At 35.6% G+C, this 18,926-nt stretch overlaps 1 protein-coding gene across 1 annotated transcript; it reads left to right on the top strand.

Annotated features, from left to right (window-relative positions):
• Positions 1-498: 498 nt before the first annotated feature.
• On the top strand, positions 499-1,804 carry LOC113315109 (DDRGK domain-containing protein 1-like). Its single transcript, XM_026563425.1, has 2 exons — positions 499-833; positions 917-1,804. The coding sequence occupies exons 1-2, from the start codon at positions 534-536 to the stop codon at positions 1,064-1,066; spliced, it is 450 nt and encodes a 149-aa protein (XP_026419210.1). The 5' UTR covers positions 499-533; the 3' UTR covers positions 1,067-1,804.
• The last annotated feature ends 17,122 nt before the right edge of the window (positions 1,805-18,926 follow it).

Raw genomic sequence — 18,926 nt, 5'->3', positions numbered from 1 at the left:
TTTAACAAGATGGGGTTGGAGCCGAAGAAGATGGAGGAGCGGATTTGAGGAGATGGGTTGCATCTGGAATTCGAATTTCAGAGAAGAAACTGATGATACACGGGATTTGAAATCAGGATATGAGATGGTTCATATGCAGTTATGATGTCTGTGGAGGCGCAAGAAGATGAAGCAGAAATGAATTAGGGCTGTAGAGAGACTGTTTTGGTAAAGTGAAAGGATATAACAGTAATTTAGAATAATAATTAGATTTCACTTAGTTTCTGAATAATTATTAAAAAAGAAATCCACAAAAAAAAATCCACAAAAATATTTATTTAGTGGAAGTCAAAATCTAACCAAGTCAACGTTATTTCCAAGTACCAAATGCAAAGCTGGACAAATGTTAGACCAAACTCTAAATTTGGACAAAACTTGAGTACCAAAAACAAAATAACCCTAACCTAAAAGATAAGCAAAACAGTGAATCTGGTTCACACAGCGAACATGATCCTATCTTAAGCCAACCGACCCAACAGAGTAAAGAAACACACATGTCGCTGGAGAACAAACAAAAAGAGGAAGAGGAACAAAAAAAGCGTGAAATGCTGGAAAAAGAAAGAAAGGAAGAGGACGCACGAAAAAATCGTGAATTACTGGAGCAACATAAAAGAGAAGAGGAAGAAAAACAGCGTTCTCTGGAAATACAACAAAGGGAACAAGAAGAACGTGAAGCGTATCGTCAACAGGTTTGGAATCGGTATGACATCAAAAAGCTGGTTAAATTGAATAGTTTCACCACTATATATCGGGGATTGGGGGTGAATGTACCACCATGGCTCAATATAGAACAAGTAAGTCCCTGTCAAAAAATTTACCTTAAAGAGATATGTTGATGCATTGCTTTTGTTGTAATGATATTTTGAATTGCATACAGGTTAGGAAACTTTACAAAACAATATCCCTCGAGTGGCATCCTGATAAAACCTTCAACTTGCCAGTACGGGAACAAGATGAAACAGCAGTGAAACTACGGGTTCTTAATCGTGTGAAATACAGATTGTATGACCCAGATATTCTCCCTTGATACTGAGAATTTAGAGAGAGTTTTTAAGATGCCAGAAGAAAATCCGTAGCAGGAAGCGGAAAAAGCTGAAGCTGTAGCTGTAATTGAAGTAGACGACCAAGTTTTGAAGAAACAAAGACAGAGGCAGATGCTGATGGTAATTGGCTTAAATTCCTGGAGTGTTATGTTTCTTGTTTTCTTGTTGGCTTTTATGTTCCAGTGTTATGAGCTCAAACAACATTTTTCATATGCAACAACTTAACTAGAGTACATGTTTCAAAACAAACTAAAGCACGCTGCTAAATTGTTAGTCACAGATGATACATGTACTCCAGCTTAATCTACATTCTCAATCTTCAAACGAACAAATCACAATCCTAAAATTCCCAATTGTTACATAAGATTCTAATTCTACCAATTCAATATAAACTCCAAGTTAATGATCAATGCAAGTTATGCAACCAAACAGACACTTTGGGTTAATTACACAAACACTTGGTATACAAAAAACTGGCACTCCCCATTTGCAGAAAAGTAAACCCAATACAACAAATTGAAGAAAAATCACAGCAGAATTAATTATAAAGCCAAGTGAATATCTTTGAATGATTGCCATTTTTGAGCTGTTAAAGCCAAGCGAATGAGGTTCCATTTTCAATAGCAGAGAAAATGGGCTTAAGTGGCTCAATTTTAACTTTTTCGCTGATTTCTCTCTTTAAAACTCGACCTTGAGAAGAACCCAACTCCAATTGCTCATCAATCTATAACATTCAGCACAAAATAGATAACCTCTAGCTCCATTCTCTTCCCTACTCAGTCAAATCATCAAGACATTAACCAAAAACCCTCAAGTTGATGTTTAAAATTAAAACGTAGCTTGAAAACACCCATGTTTACATAGTTTGAAATCATTAGCAGAGAGCTGCATTCAGCGAAGCAAATAGAGGGAAAACCGTGGGGTTGGTGTAAGAAGGCAGTGATGCATCTCGTGATCTGCTGGGATTGAGCAGATAACATCAGAAAGACGTGGTCCGATCTAGGAAATTGATGTTTTCCCTCGAGATGTTATACAAATTCTGGTCTTCACAATACGGTCAATATCGATACTGTTACACCGATACGATACCGGATACGGATATATGTAGTATATGAATGAAGATGAAGTGTGATATGAGAAGATGTGCCAAACACATAAAATCCAATACGTGTAGTTTGTATGTCGTGTGGTTGAACTCCCTACAGTTGGAACTACCTAGTAGTAGCAAAAGTTGTGTGCCAAACGGACCCTTAGTGGAAATGCCGAAATGAAGCATTGGTTTCGCCAAGTAATCGCACCTCCATCTCTCAGCTGTCGCACAATAATCTGGTTAGGACATAATGTATGTTATCATAAACCGAAATGATGCATTGATTAGGGCATATGTCATCATCACTTCACCTCCCTCTCAGCGTCCTTCAATCGTTCTCCTAGTTTCTCTCTCTCCCCATCTTATCGTCTCCCTTATCAAATACAGTAATCCTAGAAGCTATGACTGAGAGAAATAAGACTAGGGTTTCTTCAGAGCTATAGAACATCAAATCAAGGAGTTGTAAAGTTGAATTGCAGAAGGGGTTTGTGAGAAAACACGTTTTGGGTGTGACCTTCCTAGGCGCGGACCATTAGAGGTGGACCAATTTGGTCTACCTCTCCTCCACCACAGGATCTGATAGGGGTGGGGTTTTAAGGTGTTAGTGGGGCCTGCCAAATTTTGTTGGATGGTTGGATTTCATTGATCCACAATTGGGCTATGAAATTTGGTCCACCATTAGCTTTCTCCTTTTGGGTGAGAGAGTATTCTCCGATTATCAAAATAAAGAGGAATTGAGCGAAAATTGTGTATACATATTAGGGGGGAGATTGGAGAGAGAAAATCATGCCCGGATTAGCCGGTGCACCAAGCAGTAGATTTATTTTCAGTATTTTCTTTAAGGTGATTCTTCACGGACCGCCTCTCCAAACTACACCAAGAATTTTTGTTTTGTTTCCTTTATCATTTTCTAGTTTCACTGCTAGGGTTTAGATTGTGCAGTTTATATTCTTCACATGAATTAGATGTTTCCCTTCTTCACATGAACTAATATGTAGTTCATGTGATGTTTCCCTTTTGCACCTGAAGTAGTGTAATCTTATCTCTAGTATTAGGTTTTCTAAACCTATTATATAAAGAAGGAGATGAAGAAAGAGAATGTAATAAATCCAAAAATATCCAATAGAAAGAGAGTGAGGAGAACTAAGAGTTCCCAATTCTCCATTATTAAAATCATCTCAAATCCTTACTTTTAATCACCCAAACTTTTCCAACATAGATGAAGCCCTAGCCTTCTACTGTGTTAATGAGAATAAATGATTGTTAGTTCATGAGAAGAAAGGACTGTTGGATATTTGGTGAAGGATTGATGATTTTTTAGATATGAATTCGTGTTAATGAGAAGTGTGAACTCTTAGTTTTTCTCACTCTCTTCTATTAGATATTTTGAACAGAACTAGTTATAAACCCCAAGGTGACCAAACTTGTGGTACAAAAACCCCCATTCAAATGTTGGGATCCATTAAAACTCCATTTTAAACAAACTTAATACAAAAACCCCAATTTTTTAAAAATTGATACAAAAACCCCAAATTTCAAAATTGGTTTCATCAAATTCTATGATGTTTCATCAAGTTTTATGATGAAACTAATTTTGGTTTCATCAAATTCTTTGGGGTTTTGTGTCACTTTTATTTTGATGGAGTTTTTGTGTTACTTTTGTTTTGATGGGTTTTTTGTGAATGGATAGTGACACCTTTGAGGTTATAACCCGAGGACCGTATTTTGAAATAGGTTTGAGTAGATTACATTATCTTTCCATATATCTCTTTCTTTATATAACAGGTTTAGATAAGACCTAATAATAGAGATGAGGTTACACTATTTTAGGTGCAAAACAGAAACATCACATGAACTAACATACTAGTTTACTAGTAGTATATATATGTGAATAAAGGAAACACCTCATTTACTAACATAGTAGTTCATGTGAAGAATATAAACTGCACATCACATTAACTAACAGTAATATTTGTCGAATTGATGGTGTTTGTAAGACAAATTCTTAGTACCCATTTTTGTATTGATGGTGGATGCTCTTTTGATCTTTCATATTCTTGAATAGCTGTAAACCAAAGATAACTGTCCACAGCTCCAATGTAGACTTGAAACACTCGAATGCCTTGTTATCACGGTTTTCCACAGATTCCCTTATGGTTTACAGCGTATTCAAGAATCTGAAAGATCCAATGGAAATTTCCTCTATGACAGACACCATTAATACACTCAGAGCTACTTCCTTCCTCCGTCCAAGGCGGAGAAAATGGGTTGCACGGACTCGGACTGGGCGATGCGGACGCGACACGACACGGACGTGGACATGACATCATTTGGAAAAAACTAGGACGCGGACGCGTATATATAAATTTTAATATAATAATATATCTATAATTGTATACCATGTTTCATGCATAGAAGATCGAAATTTCAAAGTTATAACAGATGTTTTAACCATGTATGCACAGATTTTTCATATTATTTTCTAATATATATATAATACACTCAACATGTATCACACATCAACCACTGGTTCAGTGGTTTCCTACGCAGATTAACAACGTATAGACCCGCCTTCGAATCTCGTAGACTTCTTTTTGTGGGAAACAGTATGGAGGAATTTGTTGTTTGGTCCACTAAACCCGATCCGGGTTAATCTGTAGTCCAGTGGGAGAATATTTTTAACCCTTGGTCCAAAAACATGGAAATGACTAGCATACCCATCATCCAAAAACGTGTGAACCAAAAATACGATATCTTTTTCGTCTCTGTATTGTGAGTTCTCCTGTATTGTATTTCTTCTCCCTTAACTTTCTTTCTCTCTAACCTAAAACATCATCTGCTATTAATATTTTCCCTATCGATTCATATCTGATTAAGGTACAAAGTAAGATTTTAGGGTTTCCGACGTGATTGATCGATCTCACCGTTTTTATGCTTTTATATTTCATTGTTTTTCAAATCTAGGTCGTTAGCCATTAATATTTTTCCTATCGATTCATATATTATTAAGGTACGCAATAATATTTAAGGGTTTTCCAGGTGATTGGTCGATATCACTGTTTTTATGCTTTTATGTTTCAACTTTTTTCAAATCTAGGGTTTCAGTGATGCAATATTGGGGATTTTTGATAACTTAGTTAAAATTTGAATACTTGCTGCATGATTGTGTTTCGACAACAGTTTAACTAATTTGAAAAAATTAGTTAAACTTCCACTGGATTATTGTGTTTTGGCTCATAACTGTTTAATACTTGTTGTAGTTAATGAAGATTATTTGATGATGCAGTTGAAGTCTCTACCAGATTCAACTGGGAGTTGCTTCTTATCGGAAGAATTACAAGTAAATTGTTCAAAACAAATCCTTCTCTGATTCTTCAGTTTTAAGTCATTCATTTTACATTTCTATTTTTCTGTTCTGAGGACATGTCAATATGTACTGCATACAAATCCCTAATTTATGTTTGATTATGATTCTGCCATACATATCTATATGTATATGTAGGGAAAAAGTGATCTGTTAAGCAGTACATGTCAATATGTATTGTATACAAACCGCTAATTTATGCTCGAATATGATCATATGTACATATCATTACGTGTTGTACGAACCCATACTTTATGCTTGAATAGATCCTGCAATACCTATCGCTATGTACATAAGAAAAAAGTGATTCACTAACGCAATACAAATCAATATATACTGTATATAAAACCCTAGTTTGTTTGAATATGACCCTGCAGTACATATGCGTATGTAAGTAGGGAAAAAGTGGTTTGTTATGCACTACATGTCAATATTGTAAACCCCTGGTTTGTACTTGAATGTGATTCTATAGCTGTGTTTTAGGTAAAAGGTGATTCGTTGATCCAGTACATATCATTATATACTGTATGAACCCCTAGTTTATGCTTGAATATGTACATATGAATAATCCTTAGTTTATGTTTGGGTATGATCCTGCAGTATATTTCTGTATGTGTATAGGAGAAAAGTGATATGGTTATGAAGTAAATGTCAATATGTATTGTATACAAATTGATCCTACCATACGAATCAAATTGAGTTTAAAGCCAAGTCAAACAAGGGATGGAGCCTGCTAACAGTAACTTGCTTTTAAGTTTGGGAAACTACAATTCTCCTTATTCATTAAATCTAATATTTACAAACTTTTTTCTTAAGTACAATGTTGCGACATTTCTATGATAAGCTTTTTGACACGGGTGATCCAGTATTTTCTAGTAAACCATTATTTTTTTGATATACCTTTATGTTCTTTTGAAGTGCAAGATGGGTTCTCTTCTCCGTCTTCCTCATTTTCTGTCTTTGATATTTCAGGAAGTTCGAGGGCAGTTCGGAGGATTAATCTATACGGGGTGAGTTTCTTTATGCGAGGATGTAAGACAAATCTTTATCCCTTGTTTAGCAGCAAAATTTGGTGCAATACTTCCTTGGCACTCTGTTTTCTGGAAAGGCAAGTTCAGGCTCTTAACTTAGATGCCCATGTACTTAATGCACAAAGATGGAGCCATGATGTTCGTGGATGTTGTTGTAGGTAAACTATGGATACATGATGTTCATGGATGTTGTTGTAGGTTTATTTTGCGTATTCTTCTCAACGCAAAATGCCGAAAAAACTGCAACTTGTACTCAGAACTTTTTTATTACAAAAGGTTATGTAAAAAATACCAATTTTCTCCAGTACTTCTGCTACATACTAATCATATGCATTAACCTAATATAAAAATATTATGAAAAAATATAAATCCTTATCTACTGGTAGTAGATATCTTCTTGTAGTGTAAAGCCTGGCACGCAAAAGAAAATTCTGCCAAAAATATAACTTAGCCGTCTTTAGTACGTATTGATATGTGACGGTGATAACCCAGTACATATCGATATGTATTGGGTATCAGACGCTTCAAATTGATGTGTGATGAGATAATCCTCCCGTCTTTCAGGCTTGATGCCTGCAAATTTTCCAACTTTTGTAGTTGATCTTTATAGCCACAGACTCTGTGAGTCTTCCACTGTTACAAATAGATCGTGTATTTATCAGAAACATAACAGGAGTTCCACGGGCATCTGACGACGAAACGGCTTCCACAACCATTTCACATGTTATGGCCACAGGTCGCGAAATTCTTTGTTCTTACAAACACCACCATTCCTGCCACACCCAATTGGATATATTCAAAACATTCAGATGCAGAGACAAAACAATATCTAACTAAATTAACCAGGTAATCTAAAGAATACTGCCTGCTTATTTGTTACTTTCCATTGGGTGATTATTTAATGGTGTGCATCAATTTAAACCCCAGAAAAATTTAAAATCAAAACAGAAAACCGCAATATGTATACACATGTGCTAAATATACTGTAATGTACTGAATAAAACTTAGTAGATATCAATATGTAATGAGGGAGAAGTAGTAGATATCAATATGTAGTGACTGAAAACCTAGTCGATACCTATATATACTGAGTGAAAACCTAGTAGATATCAATATGTACTGAATGAAAATCTAGTAGATGTCTATATGTACTCAATGAAACCTAGTATATTTTTATTGTCATGTGTAGAATTAATCACAGTTTCTGCAAAGAATGATAAGAATATCATTCCTTATTCCTCCGAGCTTTGAGGGATGAAAATTTAAAGTGTTATCTTACCGGATACTGGTCAGACCAAGTAACTTAATACCCTTGCGACAAACTTGTAATACTCTTTGGTTACCCAAGTACTCAATGACATTGAACCTATGACAGTAAGTAAGACCATACAGAACTGGAATCTTCGCGAGGAATGCTCTACAGTAAGAATCACGGAAACATATCCAATCTCTGAAAATATAAAAAAAAAACATGAAACATTAGCAGCTATATTATTAAGTAAGTACACTATTTCTGGTGGATATTGATATGTACTGAGCAAAGCTAGTTGATATTACTCGGTACATATTTATGCGACATACAAATTAACTAAGTTGAGGGCACAGTAATGTTGCTGAAAGATTACCCGAAATACCAAAGGTTGGTTTCCTGCTGAGTTGAGGGCACTAAATAGATCTTCTTCCTATCATATGTCAACTTCCCCAAGTTGTACCTCTTGCTGGCCCTCAGATTTTCTTTGAAGTAGTACATATTGTTATGTAGAAAGTAAGAACCCAATACATATTGTTATATAAAGAGAAAGAACCCAGTACATACTGATATGTACAAAGTCAAAACACAATACATACTGATATGTACTGGGTGAAAGCCTATTATATATATAATTGATATGTACCGCGTGAAAACTTGGTAGATATCACATTTGAAAACTACATACAGTTGAAGTACACCGTAAATCAAAGACATTTTACAATTGAAGTACACCATAAATCAAAGACATTTTAGAGTTGGACTTCAGGAATTTAAGTAGTAGCTAGCATTAGGGGGTAGGAAATTACATGCAATGGATTTTTTTTTGCTCAGCCACAACAGTCACAGGTAGTATGCCCACCTCTCGTTATTGAATAGTTTCACCGACACAAACAACCACTTTCAATTTTCTAGAGTGTGTATATGTAACTTTCTCTCCGACGAACGGCACAACCATATTTCAAAAACAACAAAAGAACAACCTGCAAAAACAACAAAAGAACCAAATTATAATTGCTTTTCATCACAAAAATAAACACATATGTGGCAACCACTACAGATGCAGAACATACATATTAATTTCAGTACATCATACTGTTGAATAATATACACCATCATATCAAACCTACGTAAAAAAAAGGCCTAATTTCATTTTCACATTTTGAACCTTTGATGTGTAAATTAAAGCATCTAACCAAAATCAAAATTTGAGTATAAACCATCGTTTGATGAGATATTAGGAATCAAACTACTTACGGGCAAAGAAAGTATCATATTCTTAGCATCTTGAATCCAAAATCTCCATACGTGCGGCCAATTCAAACGGTGCTAAAACACAAAATCATTTGATTTCCGTCTTTTCACTAACCCATTCAATTCCTCCTCCCAAAAATCCCCAAATCTGAAAATAAAATATAATCGAACACCAGATATTGATCAAATTTTACATTAAAACGATGAGAAAGTTAAACTGATCACAAATCTCCACTCTAATTTCGAATAAAATAAATGAGTCGAAAATTATAAACCCTAAAATGAAATTTCCAGAACTGTTTTTCATTGAAACAAGGATACACCTAGATGTTTCATACCAATATTAGAGAGATAAGAGGAAGGATTAGCTTTTTCAATGATGATGGTGATGCCGATGAGATTTCCATGTTTCTCCTGAGGCAATTTCTTCTGATCTCATACCCAGAGACCCTCTTCAATATTGAGAGACGATAAACATAATCTGATCTGATATTATCCCAAGGAGGGGTAGTTCTGCCTTTTAGAAAATGCGGTTTATATTATTCGCACGTGTAATGGATCAGGGATTAATATTTTTAGTCCAAAATCATGAATTTGGACTAGCGGTTAAATCATTTTTATGGATGGACTAGTCATTAAACGGATACTCAAGTTTAGGATTAACCAATAATTCCTAGAATAGTATGTCTTTAAAAAGAAAAAATAGGAAAAAACCCACTTTATCTATGACATGGACCATGCCCATACGCCTCCGACAAGGCCCAATTGCGTCCAAAGCTGCGTCCGCGTTCAAAGAATACAGTGGAGCGAGCGTTCAAAGAATACAGTAGAACTTTGATTTTTAACCTTTTTTTACAACAATTTTTTTTGTGAAAACTACATGGAGACCCATTCTTACACATTTTCCTACTGTGAAACCCACCTCCAAAAAATCTCACGGGCGCACCCAAAAGCGGCCAACAAATTATTTGCAGGCCCAAAGTTTTCAAAATTCGTTTATTTTCATTTTTATTTCCCAATTTAGCCTCACTTTCAGTTTCAATTTATCCTGTTTATTTTCGAGAGATTGATTATTGAGAATTGTCCTTGATTACGGAGATTCAATTTACTCAGCAAGCTTTAGCCTCACTTGTCCTTGATTGCCGAGATTCAATTTACTCAGCAAAGCTTCAGGTTCGTTCGTTTTTATTCCAATTTTGATTCTGATTTTTGTTTAATCTTGATTCGATTCTATGTTTTAGTTTCTGTAAGATTAGGATCTATTATTTTAGGTTTCCGAAGCTTAATTTAATTTTTCGAATCGTTTTTTTAGATCTTTTAAGCTTGTTTTTGAATTTTTGTTTATTTTCTAGGTTTTGAATTTGTTAACATCAATGTAGATCTTTTCGATTAAATTTTTTTGTTTCGATTTCATGTTCCGATGTTGACATACCAATTTACTAGGTTTTGCTTCTGTTCTGTTGGATTTTTTATTTGATTTGTTTTTCCATTCTTATTTTTGATCTGTTATCTGTTATTGATTTTGATATCCTGTTGATTTCTCATCTGATTATGGTTAATGTAGATTGTTTGTTGTTGTTGATTTGATCTTTTAATTTTGAGTAAGAATTTTTGTGAAGCAATATGCAGGATAGATATGTTTGGTTTTTTCTCTTTTGTGTGTTGCAGGGTGAAAATGCCTGTTGGTAGTGCACTAGCTGTAATTCACTACTTCAGTGAATTCTTAGCACATCCTGTTGATGTCAACACAAATTTGGAGTCTTTGAAGACAACCGTTTGCCAGAAGTGGACTCGTTTATTACCGCATCATGTCAGATTTTCCTTTAATGATGGAAGCAAGTTTGTGCGAGTTGATTCTGATATTCTGCTTCAATGTTTTGTATCTCGTTGCCACTGTAAAGGTCAGAAGAGCTTTGATTTACTTGTCGAAGTTGGCTTTAATTCTTCCAGAAGTCGTAGTAGAGCTTCAAGTAGTCGTGTAATAGAACATGAACCCGAACAAGCTATGGTGAATTTCCTTGAAGATGGTTCTGTGCCTGTTAACAAGGTTCTTAGGACTGAAGGTTGGGATAAATTACTTGGTGAAGTTGGTAAAGTGTTTTTTGGAGGTGTAGCAGAGGTACGTATCGTAGTGAAGAAATACGAGTTAAAACTTGGGCGTGTTCTTGTATATAAGAAGAATGAACCTAGCAGGTTCTATGCAAAATGCTCAAAAGAAAATTGCCCTTGGGAGTATAAGGTTTGTGCTGTTGATGTTGAAAACAGGATGCTTAAGGTTAAGAAATATGAGAGCAGTCATACCTGTGGTGTTGGAACTGAAAGGCTTTTCCACAGGCTCAGCAGTAAATTTGTTTCTAGTCTGATCAAGGATGAAATACTAAGTGATCCGAGTTTCAAAGCATCTGATTTGACAAAGTTTTTCAAAACTAGCTACGGGATCAATGTGAAATACTACCAAGCTTACAACGGAAGAGAGAAAGTGTATGAGGATATATTTGGTGATGAATCCATGTCGTATTCGCATCTTTCATGGTATGTAGATTCCATTCGCAGCACAAATCCTGGGAGTTGGATTGATTTTCAAGTTCAAACGGATGAACCTGAAGCGAACGAGGATAGTTCAGCTGAATTAGAAGATGAGGCACCTTCAAATAAGTTTGTGCGTATTTTTATTGCTTTCGAGGCATGCATCCATGGTTATCGTTACCTTCGCCCCATGGTTTATGTCGATGCTACCTTTCTTACAGGGACATATAGAGGATGCCTCATGGCTGCAACCGTTATCAATGATGAAAATGGTAATTTTTCTGATAATGCATCCTTTTTATATATGTGCATAATGTCTCATGCATTATTTATTTTTGATTCATAATGTATTATGCATTATTGTTTTCACTTTTCTGGTTATGCATCATTTCTGTTTTAGATTCATAAGACATTATACATTTTTTGTTTTAGCTGCATAATGTCTTATGCGTTATGGTTTTCACTTATTGATTTTATGCATCCTTTTTATGCACATGCATAATGTCTTATGCATCATTTAGTTTAGATGCATAAGACATTATGCATTATTTGTTTTCACTTTTCTGGTCATGCATCATTTCTGTTTAGATGCATAAGACATTATACATTTTTTGTTTTAGCTGCATAATGTCTTATGCATTATTTAGTTTAGATGCATGAGCCATTATGCATTTTTTTAGCTGCACATACTTCATGTAGACGCTGGCTTGATTTTATTTTATTTTTTCTGTGCAGGCTTCTTCCCACTAGCATGGCCCTGGTACCTGGTGAAGATAATGATAACTGGGAATGGTTCATGAGGAATTTGAGTAATGTTCTTGATCATGATCAAAGGCCAATCACATTTTTATCTGATCGTGCAGAAGGATTAAAGAGAGCGATTCCATTTTACTTTCCTGGAGCCTTCCATAGTTTCTGCTATTATCATCTTAAGATGAACTTACCTATTAATGCATCTGACGAAAGGTATGGTGCAGTTATTGATTCATTTCAAGCTGCTGCTTATGCTCTTAGTCCCGAAGGTTTCCAAACTGCCATCGCTACTATTAGGGGTCTTGGTTGTGGTTGGGTTGCCGACTATATTGAAGATATCCCTCCAGAGAAGTGGTCAAATGCCTTTTTCCAGGGTTGTAGGTATGGTAGGACATCTTCTACTCTTGCTGAATCCTTCAATAGTTGGATGAAGGTACACAAGAAGCTCCCTGCAAATGCTCTTCTGGATCAGATAAGGAAGGATGTGATGAGTATGATGTCAGAAAGGCGGAATACTGGTAATAGTTTCATAACAATTCTCACACCGAAGAATGAAAATAAGATGAAGGCTCTTATTGATGGGGGTTTAACCTGGCTGGTTATACAGTCCGATACTCATGTTTATGAAGTGGAAGGAGGGGACAGTTCTCATAGTGTTAACCTTGAGGCAAGGACATGTACCTGTCAGAGGTGGCGCGTCTATGGGTTTCCATGTGTGCATGCTTTCGCATCGATAACAATGTCTGGTTCTAATCCATATGATTTTGTTGAACCTTATTTCACTACTTCATACTTCAATAATGCCTACAGTCATGCAATTCATCCTATTCCGAACTATAACAGGCCTGAAGTTTATGAAGGTAATGATATTATCGATGTACCTGATGTTAGGAGGCCGCCAGGGAGACCACAAGCTAATAGGCATTTGAGCAGATATGAGAAGCCGCCAGGAGAGCTATGCGCTGTGGTAATTGTTTTGAGCTTGGTCATCATAACAAGCAAACATGTACGAATCCTACCTGTTACAAGAAGCCTCCGAAGCCGCCGAAGCATAAGGGAAGTTAAAGAAGAGCAATTATCTTGTTTGTTTCTTCAGACTATTACTTTTATGTTTGAACCTTATTCATTTTTCTTTCATTAGTTTCTGTATTAGTTTTTATGAACAAGTACTTTTTCTTTACTTAGTTTTTTTTTTGTATTGGTTTTATGAAAAATACTTTTTTTTTCACTGTGTGTTTTTCTGCTTCTATCAGATAATGTTTTCATTTTTATTCTTAAATGCATAATGGATTATGCTTTAGTTTTTGATGATGCATAACTTGTTATGCATTAGTTTTTATGATGCATAACGTATTATGCGTTATTGTTTTGAAGATGCATAATCTCTTATGCATTGTTTTTCGACGATGCACGATCTGTTATGCATTTATTCTTTTAAAGATGGCTGCATAACGACTCATGCAAATGTGGTTCCTTCATGCATCTGCATCTGCATAAAAGTCATGTCTCATAACAAGTCATGCACATTTATTTTATTAGGAATAACATGTTATTCAGGTTTATTTTGTTGCATAACTTGTTATAGATTTTATATGTAACCTGTTTCCTTCATTTTCCTTGTAAGATTTATATCATAGTACAGTTAAATGAAGATTGCAGCAAATAGAAGCACTGAAACCAGCATTGATATATAATAAATATATATAAACATCGACAAGATAACATAAGTTGTTCTGACAAGAACTACTGAATAAAGTTAAGTTTTCATACCAACACATTACACATAACTACTGACTGAAGTTAAGCTTCACACTAACTACTTTCCCATTAGTTTTCACTCCCAAGTTAAATTTCTCAACCTACCAACAACACACAGGTTGTTAAAACAATGTTATGTTTGAGCCTTTCTATTATGCACAGCTTCACATTTGACGCGCAGCTTCATCACATTGACGCGCAACATCATCCCAGATGTCTTCATTGGCATCTATCGCCCAACTGTTTCCAATAAACAGCATTTTCAATACCAGACTTACTCTTTTCTTGTTGGCTTTTTCTACTGCATCTTCCTTTCCCAACTTCAGCCATTTGTACCTGACTTGAGACTTCATGCTCATCTTCATATAATAGCATACAAATATGAGGCAGTCGGGGTGATGACCTTGTTGAGGAACAATCTTGGTAAAAATATCCCTGTATATAAGCGGTTCCCTCTTTATATCCAGGATTTGTGGTGATAGATTCAGTTCATCATATCTTTGGATCAAATACGGCATACAAGCCTTTGCCATTATGAGAGCTTGTTTCTTGCAATTAGATTTATAGCCTTCAAGACTGTTATAGTAGTTCCACTCACCCTCTGAAAAGTCATACTCTAACAATGTCTAATGTGTACCAGCAGGGTTTTCCTTTGTTATATAGTTCATTGGAATGAACATTCTCTCAACTTCAATAGGGAGATTCAAAATGAATTCTCCAAAAAATTTGGCAATCCCATCTTTCTCTTTTGTTTTAACAAAGAACTGCAAAAGAAATATTTTTTAGGAAAAAAAAGTTAGTGGATGCAATTGAAAGGGTGCACAACAGGTGTAGAAAACAATGCTGAATAACTTGTTATGCAGATCAATCTAGTTGCATAACATTTTATGCTGAAGTAATTACATGGGCATAAGATAATATGCAGGAATGACTTGTTATGTAGCAAAATGATTTTATTTTCTTGACTTACCCAAGCATCTGGTGTCATGAATGCAGACTCCGCATACCTATGTTCAACACTATCAGCCATCTTTTCATTTTCCCGCTTCCTGAACAACCTATAACTGTAGTAGCGTACTACTTGGTTTTCTAAGTTTTCGTTGTTCATTAGCTTCCTTATTATATCTCTGTGAATCCGAATATCCCACAATTACGGGTCTTCTCCTTCTCTGATACTCCAAGCCGAATTTCTGCAGATGACATAAGACATAATTGGTGAGATGTTTTATTCAAGTGACATGCGGCAGAACCATAAACTAGAGGGTTGTGTTATGCATGGGTTTTTTTAAGCATAACTTGTTATGCATTTATTTCATAAGAAGCATAACATGTAATGCATTGATTTCTTAAACAAGCATAATAAATATAACAACATTTTTTGCATAACTGAACATGCATTAAACATTGGAGCTGCATAACATGTGATGTAGATATTTTAAACAATCATAACTAACCATGCATTAAACATTGGGAGCTGCATGACATATTATGCAAACAAGCATAAAGGTAATTTTGATGTACTTACAGGCTGTTGGCATTCTCAAAGTATGTCTCTGGTACTTCCATCATAGCTGGTTCTATTGTATCCTTGTAATCTTGAAAGCATTCCATTGTTTCCAGCGGAGGTAATTTTCTGAACGGCAAGCCAGCAGACGTACGGGAATTTTCTTCTTCAACTTTATTCTCATCAGGCTTGTCTTTTTGCTTCTTCTGCTTCCCTAGCTCACAATCTTTGAGTAGTACACTGGTTGTCCTTTGATTCCATGTTGTCCTTTCCTTGATTCTTCTTACCTTGCTTCCTGGTTGCTTCCCATCCTCTTCTGCCTTGTTTGCTTTTCGCTTCAATACTGACTTTTTCTTCAATGTTGACCTTTTCAAAAATTATGTTCTTGGTTCAAACTCCCCTCCTACGTCTTCTTCCTAGAGATTCATGTAACCAAAATGTGTTAGATATAAACAGTTTATTATGAAATTAAGTAAATAGTTGATTAAACAGCAAAACAACAATATAGTAAACAGTTTGTAGTTGATTAAAAATAATAAGCAGTACATAGTTGATTTGACATTAATAAAAATACCATAATAAAAGATGTTATATTTTAGGTACCAGGTTTTTTGAAATGGTCTCCATCTCAGCATCTTCATTATAGCCTTTTTCTTTTTCAGCATCTTGCGTGGCACCAGGAGTTAAAGGATTCTCAACCACCATCTCCTTCTCTGCATCATCAACCATCTCAACAGCTACTTGTTGTGGCTTTTCAGCCACTGGCTCTTCTGGTTGTTGTGGTTCTTCAGTTTGATGTTGTGGTATCTTAACAGCGGGTTGTTGCAGATTTTCAGCTTGTTGTTGTGGTCCACCAGCATCATCTTTAATTGCAGCAGCAGGTTGTGATAAATGCAGATTAAATGTGGGCACCACATATTCTTCTGATTTCTTCTGAGTTTCTGGAAGAATGTCATCATCACCACCGGACAAAAAGTCTCTTTCCTGTGCTTCAAGTCTTTCTTGTGTTGTTGCTATATTTGGTGTTGTCTCCAATTCCACTTGAGTTTATGTTTCCTTGTCATCGCTGGAGAGATTAACAGCTTTTTCCATGTCCATGAACTTGAAAGGTGAAGACTGGATACCTTGACTAGCCGTTTGGTATTGGCTATCGAGTCTGATAACTTCTGGAACTGATTCTTGTGTAGGTGGTTCAGTTGAAGATACCATTTCAACAAGAGTCTCATTCCTTGGCAAGTTTTGGCTCAGTGGGTCGCTTGGCTCAGCTAATGATACATTGACACTAGGTCCACCTGACGACTCCTCCTGCACTTCTATGTTGCCACAATCAACGAGAAATTCCTTCACGTAATTATACAACTTTTCATTGAAGTCTACTCCATTCTGTCTATTCCTCTCCTGAGTCTGCTTCATGTATTTCATCTTTGCTTCAATGATCTGCAACCTTGCTTCAGCACAATCGGGGGGACACGTCTCTTGTTCAATGATCTTAATTGCATCCAGAAATGCTTCTTCATACTTGTCCCTGTTCTCTTCAAGATTCATTGCGACGAGATCATATATCTCTTTCCTTTTTCTTGGTTTTCTTGGTTCACAGAATTCCATCTCCATTGCACTGTACTCATCTCTGAATTTCTCATTATACTGCAACATGATTAATGACACTCATCAAAGGAATGCATAACAAATATAACAACATTTTTATATGCATAACCTGTGATGCAGCTAATCTAAACAATGCATAACTAGTCATGCATTTAATATTGGAACTGAATAATATGTCATGCATTGATTTGTTAAGGTGCATAACTTATTATGCATTTAAAAACACAACCCTGCTTAACTCCTTTTCAATATTGAAAAATGCATAACCGGTCATGCATTCATATATTCGGGTGCATAATATATTATGCATTGATTTATTAAGGTGCATAACTTATTATGCAGTTATCCTTTTTTGCTAACGTAACTTATTATGCATTCATTTTTAAGGAATTTAGAGATACTGTTATAGATGCATGAAGGTCAATTAGAAATCATGAAATGTTCACAAACAGGTACCTTTAAGAACGTAATATTCTTCTTGAGCATTGCTTTCTTCATTGCTGCCAAGTCCCACTTCGCAGCTCTCGGTGTAGCATTGGAAATGACCTTGACGATGTCTGATGATATCTCATCTATGTTAGAATGCTCAGCCAACCAAAGCTGCAAAAAACAATAACTAATAAGATATTTTGTATCCAAGAAAGTAATATTTATTGACAGATGTTATGAAAGTAAAAAAAAAAACTAACTCACAAGAGAATATATAGTGCAACCACTGCAATTCCTGATATGAAGATTGTTTCTTTTGACAGTCTTGATGCTCTCCATCGGGTGTTCATGAATAAGATCAGGAAAAGAGACAGAGTCCATGGTTTCCAAATCCTTAACCAAACCAACATACGAGACGTCTAAATTGTCTCCACTTGAACGACAAAAGAACAAGACGACTAGCATGTAAAGGCAGATAAGGCAGACAACTTCCTTTTCATGACCTTTCTTATCAAGTTTTTCCAACACCAGCCTTTCAATATCATCTATCCACACCTTTGTTACCCGTGCTTTGGGATCTTTGCTGATAAATCCTGGCTTTGTTTTGAATGGGAATTGCTTGACGAGGGGATGTGACTGAGTCAGCTCTATTTCTGCCTTCGAAGTCAGAATATCATTTCTTATGTCTCCTTCAATTCTTGGAATCATAAATGTAACAGCAAGCTCACTAGACGTTGATGCTATGAACTTGTTTTCAGACAACTTGAATGAATGTTGATTCAAATCTTCATGGTCATATGATAGAAAGACTCATCCATCAGCTTGTTGCTCTTACCATCCAAGTATGCCATGTTTGCAGCATATAACCAGTTATAGAACTTTCCAAACACACACACATTCATCATGTTAGCCTGCAACGGATTCAAACCACCTCTGTCTTTTATCTTACTAAACAAGTGACCTACCCTAAGGAAACCTGCTCTATAAGTACCTCCTTGAACTGCAGATTTGGTTTTAGGTTTAACTGCATAAAAAAAAAGAACAAAAAAATGCATTTTAGAACTGCTATTTTAGAACACATTTTTTTATATGCATAACCTGTGATGCAGCAAGTCTAAACAATGCATAACTAGTCATGCATTTAATATTAGAACTGAATAATATGTCATGCATTTATTTGTTAAGGTGCATAACTTATTATGCATTTAAAAACACAACCCTGCTTAACTTATTATGCATTTGTTTTTTTAACAAGCATAATGTGTTTTACATACAAACAAG

The sequence above is a fragment of the Papaver somniferum genome, chromosome 10 (assembly GCF_003573695.1).
Source record: "Papaver somniferum cultivar HN1 chromosome 10, ASM357369v1, whole genome shotgun sequence".
NCBI lineage: Eukaryota > Viridiplantae > Streptophyta > Magnoliopsida > Ranunculales > Papaveraceae > Papaver > Papaver somniferum.
This window is presented reverse-complemented; position numbering and strand designations above follow the sequence as displayed.

Bases quoted from the DNA above. Each gene is read 5' to 3' on its own strand.
- LOC113315109 (XM_026563425.1), top strand. From the start codon at position 534: ATGTCGCTGGAGAACAAACAAAAAGAGGAAGAGGAACAAAAAAAGCGT. The intron at 834-916 runs GTAAGTCCCTGT...AATTGCATACAG, and splicing joins CATGGCTCAATATAGAACAA to GTTAGGAAACTTTACAAAAC.